We start from the raw sequence: 21,219 nt of genomic DNA on the forward strand, positions 1-21,219 counted from the left end.
ATATTTCAACTGTTTTGGTTTTCTAACATTGAATACTTTTAAGTTCTGCCTCCCTTAAGCTGATTTTGCTATCAATACTTCACAAAAACCATCAATCAAAAAATGATGCAAAATAATTTCAAAAAATAGATGATGTGCTTTTAAGGTCTTTGTGGTCTAGTAATGGCAAGAAAAAATGTAAACAGCCCAGTACATCATGATCTGCATTTTGGTCTAAGCTGTGGAATGTCCTTGACCAACTCAACCTAAATGACAAAACTAGTGCAAATGTCTCTCATGTTTAACATTGTGGGTCAGTGAAATGACCCACAAAAAGAAGTCCCCACTACTGCTTATATGTCTGACTAAAATGCTCACACTCTATCATAATTGTTTAAATTCCCACCACCCAAACTAAACCGTGGGTATCATGTTGTGAGCAAGGGCTCATCCTTACTTTTTAGCTAAGTCATGTCCAATAAATTGTTTAATGAATTATAGGAACTCATCCAAAGATTCCTCTTCAAAGCTGTTACTGAATAATTACCAAACAAGACTAAAAACTAAGAGTATGAAATTGGAAAGGATCTAAGCAATTAGTCTCCACATCACAGGAAAAAGAAGTCCAAAGAAAATAAATTGACTTACCAAGGTTAAATAGTAAAAGAATATAAGTGTACTTACCAAGGTTAAATAGTAAGATCTGAATTCACATTTCAACTGGAAATTGAGATTTTAGGCATTGCCCACCTCTGATCCAGAGTAAATCTCTCCCAGTATACCACTTCCCACCTGCTCTTTCCTATTCTTTCTCAGAGTTTCTTGAGGAAGTACTTAGCAAATCACTTAAAATTCAACTTTTATAAAAGCGATTTCTGCAGTGAAAAATCTCTATTCACACACAACTAAAATATGAGGCTACACATTTTAGGTAGAATGAACTAGTAAAGAACAATAAACTGCCTATTTATTGCTATAAAATCCCAGACCTCAATGTACAGTCCCTTCAGAATATAAGGGCACTAAGGCTTTTTTTTTTTTAATGGAGATAAATTACAGATTTTTTAATCAACTTTCTCACAAAAAAACTGAAACACAAAGTTGGGCGGAAAGTTGACAGAAGTAAAATTGAAAATGTTAGGACTGTAAATATCCAAAAAATCCTTTTAAGGCTCTAGCAGATTTCTTAGAGAACTATCTGGATACCAGTATAACCAACAGCTTCAACCAGCCTCCCAAACTTGTTTTTTCTGCTTTTAAATGTTTAAATGGCAACACAAGGCTTGCAAAAAGTTTTAAATTATGAGAAGAAAAACTGGAAACATGCCAATCAATAAATTATGGTGTGTTTTTTTACTATAGCACACCATAGAGTCATATAAGATACGTGTAGAAATATGGAAGACCATCTTTGATGTTAAAATTCAGATATATGCATATGTAACTATTCATCTTGCTATGCAAGCTATGCAAAGAAAAGATCTAGAAGTAGACTGTTAACACAGGTTATCTTGGCATTAGGAGAAAATGGGACGAGCAATTTTTTTTTTCTCCCTTTACAATATGCTTTTTAAAAATAAGGGAAAAGATGCCTATTTCTTGCTCCCAATAGCTACATGATCTTAAGCAAATTACTTAAATTAGGTAAGCCCATAGCTAATACATAACACAGAGATAACAGGATCTCATCTAAGAATTATTCTAAGGACTGAAATAAATCATGCACATAAAATACTTAACACAAGACACATAGCAAACATAATCAGTGGTACCTTTCTTATTTTTTCAGACAGTAATGAAATGACCTAAGTAATATATATAGCCATCATATGGAAAAACTGGTAAACATTTCTGCAGTAAAAACCAATGGAGAAAACAAAAAGGGAAGATAGCAATATAATGGTCCTCATAGGTCATTAGCTATTATGTCACATATAATCTAGCTTTGAAAATTTTCAGTCAAATGTTTTCACTAAATTACCCTAAGGCTTTAAAAAAGCCACAAGGGAAGATGTACCTTTCTGTATGTATACTAAGAATTGACAAATACTTAAGACACCACAAAACTGGTACATTCTCAGTCTAGCACGTTTAACTGTGAGGTAACCATCTCACCAATTAAGTACACACTTGATCAGCAAGAACCTATCTGCAAGGATAAAAATCACTGCATTGTTCATAACAGCAAGAGAAGAATAATTTAAGTTCCACCTCCCTTAAGCTGATTTTGCTGCTCTTGCTAACAGCAAGAGAAGAAACCTCATTCCATCAAAAGAAGGAATGTTTTAAGTTGTAAAAAGTCATACTATGGAACATTTACAGTTGACCCTATACAGTCGACCTGAGGGGCATACAAAAAAAGAGCTAGCTGAATATACATCTATGAGTGATTATCCTTGAGGACTGGCTCATATTAGTAAAATACTTACTTTTCATTTAGTTTGATTTATAACCAGTTATTTGTTTAACCCTAATAAATTTATTTTTAAAATACACCAGCCCCAAGAGTCAATAAAACCTCGTATTTTCTATTTCCTACTAATATTGCTATTTTCTGTAACTTGAATTACAATCCAAGTGTTATGCAACATAACAATTTTTTAAGTAACAAATTGTAGAAAGCAGGTTTCTTAGGTTTTACCTTTTAAGGGACTTTCTATTGAAAAAAACCTTAATGTATTTTCACTTTTAAGAGAAAGCATAAAACAAAGGCACATCAAAGTAATCTGCAATGAGACATTAAGAAAAAAGCATTGCCCTACTCTGGTTTAGGGGCAATCTTCGTTGCCCTATTTCAGATGCAAACAAAATCAGGCCTTCTTAAACAGAACAGGATATTTCCCAGTGAACAAAACCTTACACTCAGTAAGTTGATCAAAATGGGAGAGACTAACCCAAATGTTATCTTTCTGGGTAAAATCCATATACCGACTAGATGCAATTCTGATCAAATCAATCCAACATCCAAAAGCCCACTTTCAGTCAGCAAAGACACAGGCACACAAAATTTAACATAAAATGCAAATTCTCAGATTTGAGAAAAGCAAACACTTAAAAAGTAAAGAAGCCTATCAAATAACTGACACTGTCACTTCTGGTTGAGGAAAATAATGATAAACACTAAATTTTCAAGTAAACTCAATCCTTTAGCCTTGCTTAAAAACAAAAATTTATCGTGAAGCAGATTTAAATAAGAAATCTATGTTCAAAATCGCTAAATTATAGGAGGAAACAATCAGTTTATCATTCTACAATTATCCCTATGAACATTAACCACCTGCAAGCTTAAAATTTAAAGTTACTAACAATCTTTAAATACCTTTGAAAACATTCAATTAATGATTACAACTGAATTTATACTAAAAATACTGTAAATGCAAAAGTTCTTCACAAGAGGGAGAGAAAAAGTAAGTTCATTTTTTATAATCTTTCAAATTAGACTCAAGCATGGCGCAAAAAAACTGTATTCAGTACAGACTAGATTTTGTACCACCTCTTCCCATGAATTCTTTCTTAAATTTTAATGTTCAGATAGCTCTCATAGGTGAAAGGACTTAATACAACTCATTACCCCCAAAAAAGAAAAAAAAAAAAAAAAAAACCCCATCAAAAACGCTTGCATAAAAGTTGACAAGAGGAATTCCATAAAAACTAAATACCACTATGCTTTTGCCTTCACTAAATAACCAGTCCAGATTACAGGAATCTGTAAATACATGACAAGGAATCTGTAAAGGTAAAGACATGACAAGGAATTACTAATATACCAAAACAGCACCTTGAGGTAAGTGTCTAATTAACAGGTAATCCTTTTATATAATTCATTGTACTTTCTAGAAATCACTATGTAGGGAAGGCAAAATGATAACCTTATTAGACTTTGGAAACCCTCCAAAAGTTGGAGTGTTCCAAATGACCCAGTAGAAATACATCTTTCCACTAAAGCTGAATAAAAGGCGGAGTAATAATTATAATGAAAACTAAGCGTATCATTTTCTGTATCTTAGACGCACCCAAAAATCAAGACTCAACAACCAAATGAAGAAGCCCATATGTAGTGTTTCACTAAGAGTAAAAATGAATTTAAGGAAACCATAGAACCATTGAAGAGCAAAAGATCTGACGATATTTATTCAATATGCAAAACATCTATCCCATTTGTCACAGAGGTATACTTAAATATTTGTAGCAAACATCAGCAACTACTGAGCAGCCATAATCTAGCCTAGCAATCTTGACCTTTCTTCCTAGCTGTCAAAAGGAAAACCCTAGCAATTAAGATTTAAAAATTGGCAAAAATTAGAGATTAAGAAATATACAGTAAACAAGAACTAAAAAAATGCCAATGCTAAAATAGTCTTTTTTACTTTAAAGCCCACTAATATCCCCTCAGAAAGCTTACTATATATATTTGGGCTTTGGAATTGCAATGTTCAAGTTAAAAATTTTACCATAACATCAAATCAAGTGTACTATATTATAGGTACTCTGAAGCCACCCACCAGGTTATACATACTCTCACTCAATCATGTAAAGAATTGAATTCTTTATTTGTGATATCCATAAACGTTGCTATTCTATATTTCTATCCAGGAAAGCAATTTTCTCCTATATCATTGTTTTGTTTTGTTTTGTTTTGTTTTTTATAAACAACAACTTGAATTCTATTGCATGAAAGGGCTACAAATATACATTTGTTAACCAAGCAGAATACACAAATATTTTGCTTTACAACTTGCACCTAAGACACCAGTACATATAGCTGGTTCATTAGTTGTCATAGCAATTTGGGGCCACTGCCCAAGCTATGGATAGCAGTTTACATTTTCAAATCTCATGTAGAAAGGGCAATTGTGATATGGATTGTTAACTACATTCCCGTAAAGCCCATCTTAGTTACAAGAAAATGTGTAACCAAAGTCTGAACAGATTTTTGATGGCAAAACTTGTAAAACTGATGCAATTATCCTAAACAAGATTTTTTAACAAATTGTTTTGCAGATACACTGCCATTCTGCCAGTAGATGGTGCTACAAAGGTTGGGGGAAGGATTTCCAAGAGGACAACAGTTCAGCTATAGGAAAAAACGTTTAAATCTGCTCTGAAAATACAAAAATGCATTTAGTTTAAGGGTAAAATATAACCCTTATTTGTAACCATTCATTACAGACAAACCAGTAAGAGGGATGAAACTAGGCCATCTGAAAATTTTTAAACAGTTTATATGAATGAAAACACATGCTTAACACAAACTATTTCTTTCGAGCTACACAGTACATACTTTGAAGTAAATTCTCATAGAAAGAAGTGACCAACCATGTCAAGATGATAAGGAAATCGCTTAGTACAAGAGATGGATGCACAGAAACTTTAAAGATTTTAAAAAGCTACATCCACCACTTCAAAAGTTTTGCCTGTAAGGTTTAAAATTCAACATGTCACTAGAAGGGCAACAGAGAAAACAAAAACAAAAACAAACAAAAAAACAACCCACCAAAGGACCTTTTAAAAGTTTCTCTAAGTACACATCAAGAATTAAGAGTTAACACGAAAAATTTTTAATATCCCTTAAAACGGTACGGAATGGATCCTAGAAAAAAAAAATGTTAGACATATACGGTCAAACACAATGATTTATTAAAAATAAAACGTAAAAATGATTTTTGTACATATGCTTCCAAATTTCAGGCATGGGATCCAAGTAGATTTCATAGAAAACGCTGTAGCCAGGTATCAAGTCCTTACAACAAAGTAAACTACCCCCCCACCCCAACCCCCGCCCCGGTTTTGCTACAGAATCAGCAAGTTCACTCCCTCCCCCCCAAAAAACACAAATTAAAACAAGACATTTTGCTAGTATAAAAACGACCAAGGTCCAAGTAATAATAAAAAAATAGAGTCCATCAATGACTGTAACACAAAAATGTGTATGTGGGGCCGAGTCCATCTTCAGAGGGAGAGACAAGAGAGGTGGCAGGCAAATAGGGCAACACCCCCAAGGATAAGCAGCCATAGAAGCGGCTCCCCCAAGGGCAAAATGGGGAAGGCGGTGGGAGAGGAAGGAACTCAGGAGTTGACCCTAGTTGGGTTGTTGAAAAGAGCTACCCCTATAGCCACTCCCAGGCATTTTTAGATTTTTTTTTTAGAAGGAGCTGCCTCCATAACCACCCCCACCGCCATAGCCGCCTCTGTAAGGTCCACTGTTACTGCGACCTCCCCAGCTGCTGCCACCGCCACCGCCGCCGCCGCCGCCCTTCATGGGCCCGTACGAGGACTGGTGCTGGCTGTAGCTGCCGAAGCCGCCGAAGCCGTTACCGTAGTCGCTTCCACCGTAGGACGAACCGCCTCCTCCGCCTCCGTACGCGTTGTAGCCGCCGCCACCGCCACCGCCGCCGTAACCACCGTAGCTGTTGTAACCGCCGCCGCCGCCCTTAGACAAGCCGTTCTGGTCTCGACCACCGCCGCGACCCCGGCCGCCTCGGCCTCCCCGGGAGGACCGGGAGCCGCCTCCGCCCCCACCGGAATGGATATCCTCCTTGGGGACGGCCTTCTTCACCTCCACGCGATGGCCCTGGATCGGATGGAACTTGACAACCGCGGCCTTGTCTGCCGCGTCGTGATTCTGAAAATACACGAAGCCGAAGCCACGCTTCTTGCCGGACTGTTTGTCGGCAATAATCTCGGCCTTTTCCACGGTGCCAAACTGCGAGAAATGCTCGATCAGGTCGCCCTCGGCCACGTCTCCCTTAAGGCCCCCGACAAAGAGCTTCTTAACCTTGGCGTGGGCACCGGGCCGCGCCGAATCCTCCCGGGACACCGCCCGCTTCAGCTCCACCGTGTTGCCGTCCACGGCATGGGGCGAGGCGGCCATGGCGGCATCGGCCTCCTCCACATTGGAGTAGGTCACGAAGCCGAAGCAACGGGAGCGCTTGGTCTGGGGGTTCACCACCACCACGCAGTCCGTCAGAGTCCCAAAGGCCTCAAAGTGGCCGCGCAGGCCCGACTCACTCGTCTGCACATTGAGGCCGCCGATGAACAGCTTACACAACTGGGAATTCTCCATCTCCACGGCCCGGGCCTTCCCCCCGCCCTGCGAGCTCCGAGGTTTCGCCGTCGCCGTTATCGTTGGCTAAGGCCTCCTCACAGCTTGGGCCCAGCTGTTGCTGGAGCCGCCACCGCCGGTCACCGACGGGGAAGGGAAAAAGGGAAGGGGAGGGAAGGAGGAAAAGAGGAAGGGGGAGGGAGGGGAGAGGTGCCGGCTAGACGGCGAACCGAGGAGACTGGAAGACAAGCAGGGCTGCCGCTGCCGCTACCGCTACCGCCACCGCCACCTCCGCTCCCCTATCTGGGCACCACACAAAGAGGCCGCTGAACGCGCGCGCACCCTCCCCGAGGCGTGCGTCACCGCCGACGTACGGCAGCCTAGCACTGCCCGCCAATCCCTGCGTGGCTCCCTCTAGTCCCGCCTACCGCGCCGCAGCGCCGCTCTCGGTCACGGACTCCCCGCCCTCCGCGGTCGATTCAAGCCCTCGGCCTGCGCTGCTCCCGCCACCGCCTCTACAGCCCCGCTCTCACTTCCTGGCTCCCCCGTGTGCCCTGACCGGGGACTCTCCCGGCTCCCCGCGCACCTCCGCAATTCATTTCCTCCCAGCCCCGCGGCTGTTCCCAGTGTTTTCCCCCCTCCCCTAGCCGTATCCCCTCGCCCAACTCCGCAGTGGCGTTCGCGCCAGCCCCTTGAGAGACATGTCAGTTCAGCCAATGATCGCGATCCGCTCGCGCCCACTTCCGTTTTCGGCCGCGGCTGGACGGGCGCGCTCCCCAGTGCGCGCTGGCCCCGGCGCCCCCTGTGTGGGGGACCTGTCCGCCACCCAGACGCCTTGCCCCCGCCCTGGGCTTGGGAGTGGGGGTGAGCGTGAGCGCGCTGCGGGTCGTTCCCAACGGATGCGTCCTGGGGCGCCACGCGCGGACTTTTTGAAAACTTGACTGTTGGGGCTGGGGGCTTGGATTTACCCGCCGCGTTTCGACCGGGCCGCTACACCTGGCATCCTCGCCGCCCCGCCCCCCTGTCCGCACAAAGATGGAGGGTAGAGGCCTGGGAGGGAAAGGCGGTTATTAACCGTTCATTGACGCACCGACGTGCAGTTAAACACTGGCACGTGGCCCGTCGCAAAAGCGAGCCCGGGGCCAGGTGAAGGACAGCGACGTGCTAGAAGCGCTTGCGATTCCTGACCGCGGCGTCGCGCGAGACCCCCCGCCACCCTGGGGCCGGCCTTGAAGCCCTTCCCGACGCCCTGCTCAGCCTCCCTTAGCGTACTCCCACAGCTGACATTTTCATTTTACTTCAGGAACACATCGTTGTATGCTTCTGTGACCTATGCGATGCTTCCTTCCCAACGAAAACGTTAGCTTTTTGAAGGTATTTTACAACCGGGTGTCGGAGGATATCATACATAAATATCGCGCACCCCTGGGAACTACCTTACCTACCCTCAGGTGAAAATGCAAGCAAATTACCAAGGCTTCCATGTATCGAACCTTTGTGTCAAGCAAGATACAAGGAATGGGACATAGTATGAGACATTACATGACCAAGAGCCCCCAAAACCATGTGGTACTTCCTGAAGAAAAGGAATTCCTCACTGCATCCTGGAGTATTCAGGATTGAATGGTGTGAAAAGCGGAACTTGCGCTCCATCTCTGATTCAAAGGCTAGATAAAATTTCTACAGGGACTTTACATGAGCAAAATAAAGAGAAAAGGAAAACTATATAAGGTTCGAGGTACAATACGTCGTTTGAAGCAAGAGGTTTTTGATAGAAAACCGTCTTTGGTAAGATAGGTTTAGAGTCCTTGATATTATGGAATGCCTTGAAATTTAGATTAAGTAGCTTAAATATTATTGCAAAGGCATATAGATAAGCTTGAAGGCTTGAGAACAAAACGAGTCTGGCACTAGATATTGGGCAAGTCACTTAACCTTTTTTAAAAATGTAACCAGTTTTATTATCTGAAAATCAAAACAATAAAACACTCCCCTGTGTGGTAAAAATTAAATGAGATTCCATATGCAAACTCACAGTGCCTGGTACATAGTAAATGCTCAATTTATCTAACAAATATACCAGATGCTGGGAATATGGATGGCAGTCAACAGAGCCCTCACAAGAGCTTACATTCTATTGGGGAAAAGCAGACAATAAAAATGGTAGTCGGTAAAGCCTCAGACTCTTGATTTCAGGTCAGCATCTCATGGTTCAGAAGTTGGAGCCCCACAGAGCGTGCTTGGGATTCATTCTCTCTCTCCCTCTCTCTCTCTCTCTCTCTCTCTCTGCCCCTCCCCCAATCGAACATGCTCATTCCCTCTCTCTCAAAATAAGTAAATTAAAGGAAAAAAGAATGATATATAGCCTGTTAGGTGATCAGTGTGCTCCTGATTAAGAGGAGGACAGTAGGAAGCTATTACATATTTGTTACCAAAAAAAAAAAAAAAACCACAAAAACAATTCAGATATGTCAGGATTTGCTAACTGACTGATGATAAAGAATGAGGAAAACAAAAGCATTCCTGTGTTTGAAATCTGGAACAACTAAAATTGCAGCCTGACAAACTAAGAAAGGAAAGTGTTTTAGAGGGAGTAGGGGAGATGATGAACTGAGTTGTTAATGTTTAAGGTGATATGGGATATTTATAGGGCACTGTTTTCTGGGCTGCCCAAGACTACAGCTCATATGAAAGATTAGACCTTTAGAAATAAATTTTAGAGTCACACACACACACACACACACACACACACACACACACACACACACACACAAAGTTACAACAGTAAAAGATGAATTTCTGAAGGAAAGAGAATAAGATCATAACTTATTTTCCCATCTAAACTGTAAATTCCAAAGTAACAGGTCTGTCCTACATTGTTTCAAAAAATAATCCTCCATACCACCTAATTAGGAATCCATTATGGGGTTAATTTCCCTTGACAAGGAAAGCTTCAGAGACGCTTTTGTCTGGTTAAAAACCTTACTCACAGAAGGGACTTACAGGATGATGGGAGGCAGCACAATCCTGTTTGAGAGACATTATGAAGCCAGGATAAGTGCAAGGTAATTGGGATGTTACACTCTTTTTGGAGAATAGATTGGTAAAGTTGGGGATGAATAAGCAGTGTTATACAAACACTCAAATGATGTAATCAATCTCCTACCCCTCAGATCATTCAAGAAGGAAAAATTTTTTTTATTTTACCTTTCAGGTAATTGCCTGAGTTTGTTTCTTGGCTTTACCTTGCTTACCAGTGCCTTAGCCTTCAAAAACAAAACAAAAATTAAAAATATAACTGAAGTTTAGGGGCACCTGAGTGGCTCAGTCAATTAAGCATCCAACTTCTTGATTTAGACTCAAGTCATAATCTCAAAGTTAGTGAGTTTGAGCCCCTTGTCGAGCTCTGCATTGACAGCGTGGGATTCTGTCTCTCCCTCTATCTCTCTGCCCCTCTTCCTGCTCTCTCACTCTCAAATAAATAAACATTAAATAAATAAATTTTATATATATATATATGTATATATATATATATATGTATATATATATATATATGTATCTGAAATGTAGACATTTCCATCATTCTTGTAAGCTTGATTACAGTAACATAATTGAACATGGTGGTTACACAACTCCTAGAACTACACACTAAAAAAGGTATATTTTACTGTACCTAAATTATACCTAGAAAAAAAAGGATGGGGGCAGGGTAGGAGGGGGAATGCAGGGAGAGAATCCCAAGCAGGCTCCACGCTGTCAGCATGGAGCCTGACACAGGGCTCCAACTCCCTAACCATGAGATCATGACCTGGAACAGAAATCAAGAGTCTGACGCTTAACCCACTGAGCGACCCAGGCGCCCCACCTGTTTTCTTTTTAAGTTAAAATTAAATTTGAAATTTTAATTGTTTAAGGTACCACCATTCTGTGGTATTTTGTTATGGAAACCCTAGCAAAATAAGACATGTTCCATTTTTATTTATTCAAGGTACCTTCCAAGAGGGTGCTTTCCGTCATTTACAATGAGCGTCAGTCTTTCTAATGGACTCTTTCACAACTCATATCAAAAGCCTTAAAATTTGACCCATTCTTTCAAACCAGTAATTATGCCTCTGGAAATTTATGCTAAGGAAATAATTGAGGATCTGTGTGAAGATTTAGCTACAAGTATTTCAATATTGCTCAAAGTAGGAAAAAAATTGCAAACTGCCTACTTTCTCTCAAATAGCTAATAAAATAAGGAAATAATTATTCCCTAGCTAAAAATATTATGAAGCAGTTAAATTGATATTATAGAAGAAAAATAATGACTTGTGTTTGGATATGAATCTAATACCACCATGGTGATGTGTGAAACATCACATTACTTATTTTACCAAATTAAGTCTGATTCTGAACCCCATACTTGACAGAATGGCATAAATGTCAACAAGTCAGGGGCACCTGGGTGGCTCAGTTGGTTGAGTGTCTGACTTCAGGTCATGATCTCACAGTTCATGAGTTCAAGCCCCACATCTGGCTCACTGCTGTCAACACAAAGCCTGCTTAGGATCCTCTGTCCCCCTCTTTCTCTGCCCCTCCTCAGCTCACATTCTCTCTCAAAAATGAATAAACATTTTTAAAATGTCAAAATGTCAGGGCGCCTGGGTGGCTTAGTCAGTTAACCATGCAACTTCAGCTTAGGTCATGATCTCACAGCTCATGAGTTTGAGCCCTACATCGGGTTCTGTGCTGACTGAAGCCTGGAGGCTGCTTCTCATTCTGTATCTCCCTCTCTCTGCCCCTCCCATGCTCACGCTCTGTCTCTCTCTGACTCTCAAAAATAACTAAACATTAAAAAAAATGTCGAAATGTCATCATTAGGGCTCCTTTCACATTTTTCACTCAAAGGCATCTGCCTCTCTCTGCTTCCCCTCTTGGGCAATGTAAGACTAGTACTCTGAATAAATGCTTTTTGTTTAAAAAGTATATCAAAAAGCCACCACAAGAATTGGCGTTAAAAGGGACTGTCCTGTGGTGCCTGGCTGGCTCAGTTGGTAGAGCATATGACTCTTGATCTCAGGATTGTGAGTTCAAGCCCCATGCTGGGTATAGAGATTACTTAAAAAAAAAAAAAAAAAAAAAGTTAAAAGGGACTGTCCTGAAGCAAGAGAAAACACAGACCTATTTAATCTGTGGAGATATTAATTATATCTTGTTTCACTGCTTGTGTATCCTTTTCCTTGGATGCAAAATGGAGGCTTTTAGAAGGGAATTATATTAATTTCCTTCACATGGGAGGAGATGTCAAAGAACAAAGGCATGGAATAAAAAATAATAGCTTCCCAAGTTTAGGAGAAGTGACCAGACAAAAGGTATAAGCTTCCAGTTACAAGGTAAGTAGGTCCTGGGGATGTAATGTACTGCATGGTGGCTGTAGTTAGCAATCATGTTTTCCATATTTCAACGTTGGTAGGATAGTAGATCTTAAAAGTCCTCATCACAAGAAAAAAAAATGTAATTATGTATGGTGATGAATGCTAACTCAACTGTAAGCATTTTATAATATATACATATATCAGGTCATTATGTTGTATATCTAAAAATAATACAATATTATAGGTCCATGATATCTCTATTTTTAAAATTAAAAGTTTTTTTTTAAAGAAGTAACCAGAAGCTTCTGGCTTTTTATCCACTGGAGGAAATGGTGGCCCAGCAAGTATATAGCCCCACCAATCCACCCCACCCTGCGCGCACGTGCACACACACACACACACACACGCACACATACATACACACACACATACACGCACACCATTGCAGGCTGGTCATGAATTATTTTGAAAGCAAGGTAAACTGCCTCGGTCGTGGGACCAAATCCATGTTCCTGACCCCAAATAAACCTGGAATTCTTATATGTAAAACTCCAGTAACAATAGATACTAAATTTCCAGCCAGATGTGTAGGAGGTTGTGGTGGATTATCAGAGGCAGAAGATGTTACAAACTTAATGTTTTGTGTCCCCCAAAATTCATATGTTGAAGCCTAATCCTCACTGTGCTTTGGTGGCGGTACTTTGGAAGGTAATTAGGACATGAGAGTGGATCTCTCATGAATGGGATTTGTACCCTTATAAAAGAGACCCCAGAGAGCTTTCTAGTCTTCTATCCTATGAAGACACAATGAGGAGATGGCCAACTACAAAGGAGGAACCAGGCGTTTATCAGATACCAAATCTGCAAACACCTTCATCTTACACTTCCCAGCCTCTAGAACTGTGAGAAAGAAATTTCTGTTGTTTATAAGCCACCCAGTCTCTGCATTGTTGTTATAACAGCCTGAATGGACTAGTTCAGAAGACTTAACAATTTCACATTTCTCAGAATATCTCTGCCCTAAAATACACATACCCAAATACAAACACATGCACAGACTCACACCAGAATATGAGCCTTCTAAAATAAAAGCATTTAGAACATTCCATTTTCATTTACTCACCATTTCACTTAATTCATTCAAGGGCTGGGTACTGGGGATAAAAGTCCCTGGCCTCCATGAGCTCAACAGTCTTGGGAGAAGAAGTAGTACAAGAGAGGTTGCAAATACAGTGTGCTAGAACAGAAATGGGCAGAAATCCAGTCTGTAAATTCTTCTGAAAGAAGCTAAGTTCAGAAGTAGGTGTAAAAGACAGGCCTCCAAAAAGGTAATGGCATGCCAAGTACAGGAAATAGTATGTATATATACTGTGTTTGGAGTTGCACAAGTAAATCATCAAAATTGTAATGATGTATTAGCTTCCTATTGTTGTTGCAACCAATTACCACAAATTTAGTGGCTTAAAAACACAAATTCAGGGGTACCTGGGTGACTCAGTCAGTTAAGCATCAACTCTTGATTTCAGCTCAGGTTATGGTCTCAAAGTTTGTAAGATGGAGCCTTGCATCAAGCTCTGTGCTGACAGCGTGGAGCCTGCTTGGGATTCTCTCTCTCCCTCTCTTTCTGCCTCTCTCTCTCTGTTTCAAAAATAAATAAATAAACCTTTTTTAAAAAATAAAAATAAATTAAAAATTGAAAAACAAATTCATTATCTTATAGTATGCAGGTCACAAATCAAACACAGCTCTCAGTAGGCCAAAATCAAGGTGCTGGCAGGACTGTGTACCTTTCCACAAGTTACAGGGTAGAATCTGATTACTTGTTTTTTCCAGCCTCTATAGGCAACCCATATTTCTTAGCTTTTGACCCCCTTCCATCTTCAAAGCCATCAACAGCCAGTTGAGTCTCACACTGAATCATTCTGACATGGACTCTTCTCTCTCTCAGATAATTCACGAAAATTATTTTATTTTATTTTATTTTACTTTATTTTACTTTACTTTTTTATTTTATTGTATTTTATTTTATTTTATTTTAGAGACAGCGTGTGAACAGGGGAGAGGGGCAGAGAGAAAGGGAGAGAATGGTAGAGGGAGAAACAGAGAGAGAGAGAGAGAGAGAGAGAGAGAGAGAGAACCTTAAGCAGGCTCCATGCTCAGCATGGAGTCCAACGCAGGGCTCAATCCCACAACCTTGGGATCATGACCTAAGCTGATATCAAGAATCAGACATTCATCTAATGAGCCACCCAGGTGCCTCAAAAATCCTTTTATTTTAAAGTCAACTGATTAGCAACCTTAATTCCATCTGCAACCTTAATTCCCCCTTGTCATGCAACATAATATAGACATACATTGCAGGGATTAAGATGCGGACATCTTTGAGGTAACCATTATTCTGCCTACCACAGATGGGAATAAAAAAGAAGTCTAGAAAGGTAAGCAGGGTCTGGACTAGAAGTACTATGTATGTCTTTTGAAAAATCTCCTGTCTTTAATTCTATAAATAACATGATGCCACTGATGAGTTTTAAGGAAAAGGAATACAGAGATTTGCATTTAGAAAGAGACTATGTGTGGAAGAAAGATTAGAGTAGGGTATGAGTTGAGAAATGAGCCCATTTAGAATACCCTGCAGTGCATAATATTGGTTAGCATCTCCAGGGCCAGAAGTAAGGCAGAGGTGGGAATGATGAATTATTTGAGAGATATTTAAGAGTTGGAATTGATTTGATGTGGTTATCAACTGATTTTAGTGGGTTAAATTTCTTATTTTGTGATAAGATAGATCATGGTTTCATTCACCAAACTAGTGAATTTTAAAAAGGAGACAGGTCAGAGAATTGTTTTAGAGTTGTTGAGGCTGCTGCTGCTGCTGCTGCTGCTTTACCAGCCATAGATTGCCTGTCATTAGGCTTTTAGGTCACAGACAAATATCTTCTTTTTTTTTTAATGTTTATTTATTTTTGAGAGAGAGAGAGACAGAGCGTGAGTTGGGGAGGGGCAGAGAAAGAGGGGGAGACACAGAATCTGAAACAGGCTCCAGGCTCTGAGCTGTCAGCACAGAGTCAGATGTAGGGCTCGAACTAGGGAATGGTGAGATCATGACCTAGGCCAATGTCGGATGCTTAACCAACTGAGCCACTCAGGTGCCCCTAAATATCTATCTTTTTAAGCCTCTCTTACATAAACTAATTCTAACTCATACAAAAGGATTCCATGATCTCTACTTTTGTCTTATAATTGCCACTGGACCATCAATGTTATTCAATGCCTGATGCTATTTGTTTACATTACCTTACTGAGTCCTCACACGGATCTTGAGAGGTGTATTTTATTATTATGCCAATCTTTCAGTTGAAAAAACTGAGACTTTATGATATCACAGTGCCCACTGTCTGCCTACTATATACTATCCCACACAAAAAGTTTGTGCCCAAAATGTCAGGTAATATAAATGCAATGGACTGGAAACAGAAATAATAAGGTATAAGAATAAGGAGAAGGAGGGGTGCCTGGGTGGCTCAGTTGGTTAAGCTTCCAATTCTTGGTTTCAGCTCATATCTCTCACAGTTCATAATTTCAAGCCCCACATCAGGCTCTGCACTGACAATGTGAAGCCAGCTTGGGATTCTCTCTCTCCCTTTCTCTCTGCCACTCCCCCACTCACGTTCACACTCTCTTTATCAAAACAATAAACAAATAAAAATTTTTTAAAAGAATAAGGAAGAGAAGAAATATTCATATCCTTCTGAACTTCTTTATCTTTCTCAACTTCAAAATTAAAAATTCTTTAAAATTTCAAGGAAGATATTACCAGTTTTACATCAGTAATGTGCTTACTTAACTTCACCTGGGCATGTATTATCATAGTTGAAAATGACAATTTAAGCAGAGAACACTGTTGAACCAAAATTTGAATCTTTCAGTGTGAAGAGCCACAAAGGAAAAACCAAAAAATGGAAGGCCAAAAGGCAAAGTCAGAAGGAAAAAGGATAAGATAAGCCCCACCCTGAAGAAGATAAAATCTAATGAAGAGAGCCTTAGAACTTTTATTCTAGAACTTTTCTTCTTCTTCTTCTTCTTCTTCTTCTTCTTCTTCTTCTTCTTCTTCTTCTTCTTCTTTAGACCTTTTATTCTTTATCTCCAAGTGATTCAGGAACTACAGTTAGAAGGATTTCATGAATATGCAAACTAAAACATGACAAACTAAACACATTTTCCATAGCTTCCTCCTAAAAATCCATTAAATGAAAGTAAAAAAAAAAAAAATTAAAGGGCATAAACCTTTGTTAGGGACTTAGTACCTCCCCACAATCATATCTTGAATCCTTAAACCCCTAATGTGACTGTATTTGGAAAGAGGGCCTTTAGGGAGGTAATTAAAGTTAAATGAGGTCATAAGAGTTGGGCCCTAATCCAATACAACTGGTGTCCTTATAAACAGAGAGACACAAGAGCCCTCGCTTTCTCCATGGGTACACAGCAGAGATCATGTTTGAACAGAGGATGAAAGTGCTGTCTGCAAACCAAAAGAAGAGGTCTCACCAGAAACCAACCCTCACGTAGTACATTGATCTCTGACTTCTAGCCTCCAGAGTTATGAGAAAATAAAATTTTGTCATTTAAGCCAGCTAGTCTATGGTAGTGTGTTATACAGCTACCTAGAAGATAAGTGTTTGGGTGTAGGTGTATCAGACCTCACTCATTTGTATCTTCAAAGCTGCCTGTACATATCTTGCCTGCATTTCTCTAGGCAAAATAATACCAGATTTAGTAATTTACCTATGAATTCCATAAGAGGGTCACAGAATTATATTTCTTTAACATTACATAAATTACTTAACTTTTGGCTTTGAATTTTTTTTTAATGTTTATTTGAGAGAGAGACACAGAGACAGAGAGAGACAGAGGATAAGCAGGAAAGGGGCAGAGAGAGATGGAGACACAGAATCTGAAGCAGGCTCCAGGCTCTGAGCTGTCAGCACAAAGCCCAACGTGAGGCCCAAACTCATAAGCCGTGAGATCATGACCTGAGCTGAAGTCAGATGCTTAACTGACTGAGCCACCCAGGTGCCCCTGAATTTTGACTTCTATTTATATTACCCTAAAACCTTACATTTTTTTCTTTTTTTCTTTTTTTAAAGTAGGCTTCACACCCAGTGTAGAGCCTAACATGGGGCTTGAACTCCCAACCCTGAGATAAAGTCCTGAGCTGAGATCAAGAGTCAGATACTTAATGAACTGAGCCATCCAGGCACTCTAAAGCTCACATTTTTTAATGTACTATTTTTACTTAGTCCAGTAAGAATTTCAATTTTTTTGAATATTTCCTTCAGCAAATTTATATTGGATATTTTACTCTCCATGAGACATGTATCAAATCAATATGAAAATCAAGTTTCTAATTTTACCTGTTAAATCCATCTTCCCCTTCTAGTTTCAGCCTGTAGTAGAGTCAGGTATGTGGGCAACTTATAAATCTTCTCTTCCTCACTTACACAGAAAACTTGTGCAATGAGATCAGATTTCCATCAACCTAAAGAGTGACAATACTGAGTGAGATTTCATTTGTAAAGTGTTCTATACTAAGACCTATGAAAGAAGTAACATTCATACACGATATACATTTTGAGTCTTCAGGTATCTGGTCCCTCCTCACTTCTAAATTCATACTGAATAGAGCAAAGAATAGGTTAGTCTACTCAGTAAACTACAAGAGTGGTATTTAATTGCAACTGTTTAGTGAATTCAGATTACATATAAAGCTTCTGTGAATAATTAAGGATCTAAACAACATTTTTAGTTAAATGTTATTTATTATCATAATACCAGCACATTAACAGAGAAAATATTTTTTCAAATAAAACTAGGAGAAGAACAGTGGAAAAAATAAAAATAGCCAACACTTATATGAGCAACAGTGGAATGATGATTAGAGCTATAAAATCAAGAATTGCATGCTCCTTGAGGAATTTAATTCATATGATACTCACTGGTTGAAACCTCTCAGTATATACAGCGGTGATTTGTTTGTTTGGGACTGGCCATGTACATGACCTAACTTATATGAAATCTATTTTACTTTGTTGCCCAGGCTTCTGAATATGGTCTATTTTCCAGCTCTGAAATAAATATATAAAGCACAAAAGCACTTTTCATTCATCAGTATCAATTAAAGGAATTTCTTTAAAGGATTAAAACTGCATATAATCTGTTAAAATTCTAATAATTTTCTAATTCCCATGTAATTTTCATTGGGTTTAGGAGATTTATTTTTAACCTGGCTCTCATATGATTATCTATAGCATCCAAGCAAAATCAGCAATACATTTTCTAAGTTTCATCACAAGTTTGAGTATGGTTTTATACAAACGCTGCATTGCTCTTATTGGCATATTCAAAAATTCTACTAGAAATCCTAAGTCACATTATATCTAAGCATTTACTGTTGTTTGTTTTTTCTTGGATGATCTAGATCTTTATTTTCATTTTTTTTATTTATTAATTTTTTAAAATTTATATCCAAGTTAGTTAACATTATAGTGCAATAACGATTTCAGGAGTAGAATCTAGTGATTCATCACCTACATACAATACCCAGTGCTCATCCCAACAAGTGACCTCTTTAATGCCCCTCGCCCATTTAGCCCTTTCCCCTACCCACAACCCCTCCAGCAACCCTCAGTTTGTTCTCTGCATTTAATAGTCTCTTATGATTTGTCCCCCTCCCCGTTTTTATATTATTTTTGCTTTTCTTCCCTTATGTTCATCTGTTTTGTATCTTAAATTCTACATATGAGTGAAGTCATATATTTGTCTTTCTCTGATTTCGCTTAGCATAATACACTCTAGTTCCATCCATGTTGTTGCAAATGGCAAGATTTCACTGTTCTTGATTGCTGAGTAATACTCCATTGTATACACATATATCCCACATCTTCTTTACCCATTCATCAGTCGATGGACATTTGGACTCTTTATATACTTTGGATACTGTCAATAGAGCCATCTAAGCATTTACTGTTGATAAGTCTCATCAACTTGAATTTCAATTTTCAAAGCAACTTCTTATTCTACACCCTAGAATCTTAAGAATAATAGAGTATGGATTACATGCATTAATGGTCAAAACTTTCATCTCACACATGTGGCCCAGAGAGCTGAAATGGTATGTCTAGAGCCACACAAATAGGTAGTGGCAGAGTTACAACTTCTAATCTGCAGTCAACAACTTTTTCACACATGCTAATCCCGTAACACTCTTGCTGGTAGTTTCTGTGTCGCTTTCCTTATTTAGAAAATAAAAACATTGTTAAAGCAGAAGATGGATCGTCATTCTGTACTTTCGGTTATCATTTATCTGAAGTCTACTGACAGCTTGTCACAGGTAAGTCTCAGGGCTCAATTTCCCCCGACTCAAATTAAAAGAAATATGAGGTTTGGGTATTTGAATGAGATTTTGCATCTAGAAGATAAAGCTGCAAGAAAACTGAAACTAAACTGGTATTTACTCTAGACCTGCTCCTGCCCTAACTCAGCTTAGGAAGCAGTAGGAAAGGGGAGCGAGCAGAAAGGCACCTTCATCTACCAAATGTCAGACTAACTTGTTCCTTCCTCTCCACTATATTTTAGCTTTTGGGTTAGAAAGCGTAATGGAAAACCAAGTTTGTTGAGACATCCTGAGTTCATCCAGCATTAATTTCTAGAGGCATGTATCACACAACAATATCCCACTTCTTTTACAGAAAGGGTACAATTAAAGACTTAGGCTGAATTTTTCTCGGAAAAAAAAAAATGTCTTTTCATGTGTAAGTAATTTTTCCAAGATCTTAAGAGCTATAAACATGTATGGGTTAGAATGAAAGTCACTTCATACTTCTAGGTGAAAGAAAAACCATATTCTTTTTCTATTATCAAATTAAATCTCATCCCAAGCCATCACTCCTTAGGTTGATGGAAATTTAACTTCAGTCAATACTGGGGCCACATCCTGTCCCCAAAACAAAAACGTCAGATTTTACACAGTCCAGAATACTCACAGATAATCCTCTGACCTTTGGTCACTGCTGACAGGTTCTTTGTCTAAGACCACAGGATCACTGACGGGAAGGTGGTTCTGCTGCTTCCTGAAACTTACCTCTCAACTGCAGCTGCAACTCCTTACCAAGGGCAGGAGCCCCAACACAAATGTTGAGGTACCCACTTTACCACAAAGTCATTCCACAGTAAAGACAGGTCACATTCCCAAGAGGTTACAATGGAGCAGCACAGAGGGACTGGATCCTGGTTGCCACTACTCTGTGGAGTTCTCCCTCCCCAAATAAATCTCTCTTTGAGTTTCCAAAGTAGATTCTCCTCTTGGATTCCTGCTTCTCTCCCATCTTGAGACTACGTAGCATAAGCCCTTCAAAGACTCTACCTTTAAAAAACAGAAGGCAACTGTACTGCTTTGGTCCTACTGAACAAAAGCTCAAAGAAAGAAAGCAGAAAAGCATTCTTGGAATAGGGCAGGTAAACAGAACAAAAGGCAAATTAATATCTCAATAAATTATCCTATCACATGTGTCCTTTTTGCTAAATTATTTGAGAGAAGATACAAAAGAGGCCACCTTCTCCAACCCTCTTCACATTTCTGAGGTGTGCCTTCTGCAGGCGTAAGTTTACTTACTCTGTGACTAAACTCTGAGGTTAAGAAGCATCCCGGGGCAGTTTCTAGACATCCTCATTAATGTTGTGCTCTTGATTATCAGTTTTAGGGACATAAAAGTGAACTATCACATGTCCCCCATGTCAGTGAATGACACCACCATCCAGCTGAGGTTACTAGATGTCTTTTCT

At 39.6% G+C, this 21,219-nt stretch overlaps 2 protein-coding genes across 6 annotated transcripts in view; both read right to left on the reverse strand.

Annotated features, from left to right (window-relative positions):
* The window catches only part of KLHL3 (kelch like family member 3), a 286,180-nt gene that overhangs the window by 139,727 nt on the left and 125,234 nt on the right, over positions 1–21,219 (reverse strand). For all 5 annotated transcript variants that reach the window (XM_045490046.1, XM_045490032.1, XM_045490038.1 and 2 more), the window contains exons 3-4: positions 17,793–17,917; positions 13,502–13,615 (exon numbers count right to left, since the gene is read on the reverse strand). Coding sequence is in view for 2 of the 5 variants with exons in the window: in XM_045490028.1 (XP_045345984.1) it covers positions 13,502–13,504 (3 nt within the window). In the remaining 3 variants the exon portion in view is untranslated. The remainder of the gene's footprint in view (positions 1–13,501; positions 13,616–17,792; positions 17,918–21,219) is intronic.
* HNRNPA0 (heterogeneous nuclear ribonucleoprotein A0) lies at positions 5,595–9,191 on the reverse strand. Its single transcript, XM_045490110.1, has one exon. It carries the CDS (start codon positions 7,040–7,042, stop codon positions 6,122–6,124), a length of 921 nt encoding a protein of 306 aa, XP_045346066.1. The 5' UTR covers positions 7,043–9,191; the 3' UTR covers positions 5,595–6,121.

This window comes from Leopardus geoffroyi, chromosome A1 (genome assembly GCF_018350155.1).
Source record: "Leopardus geoffroyi isolate Oge1 chromosome A1, O.geoffroyi_Oge1_pat1.0, whole genome shotgun sequence".
Lineage (NCBI taxonomy): Eukaryota > Metazoa > Chordata > Mammalia > Carnivora > Felidae > Leopardus > Leopardus geoffroyi.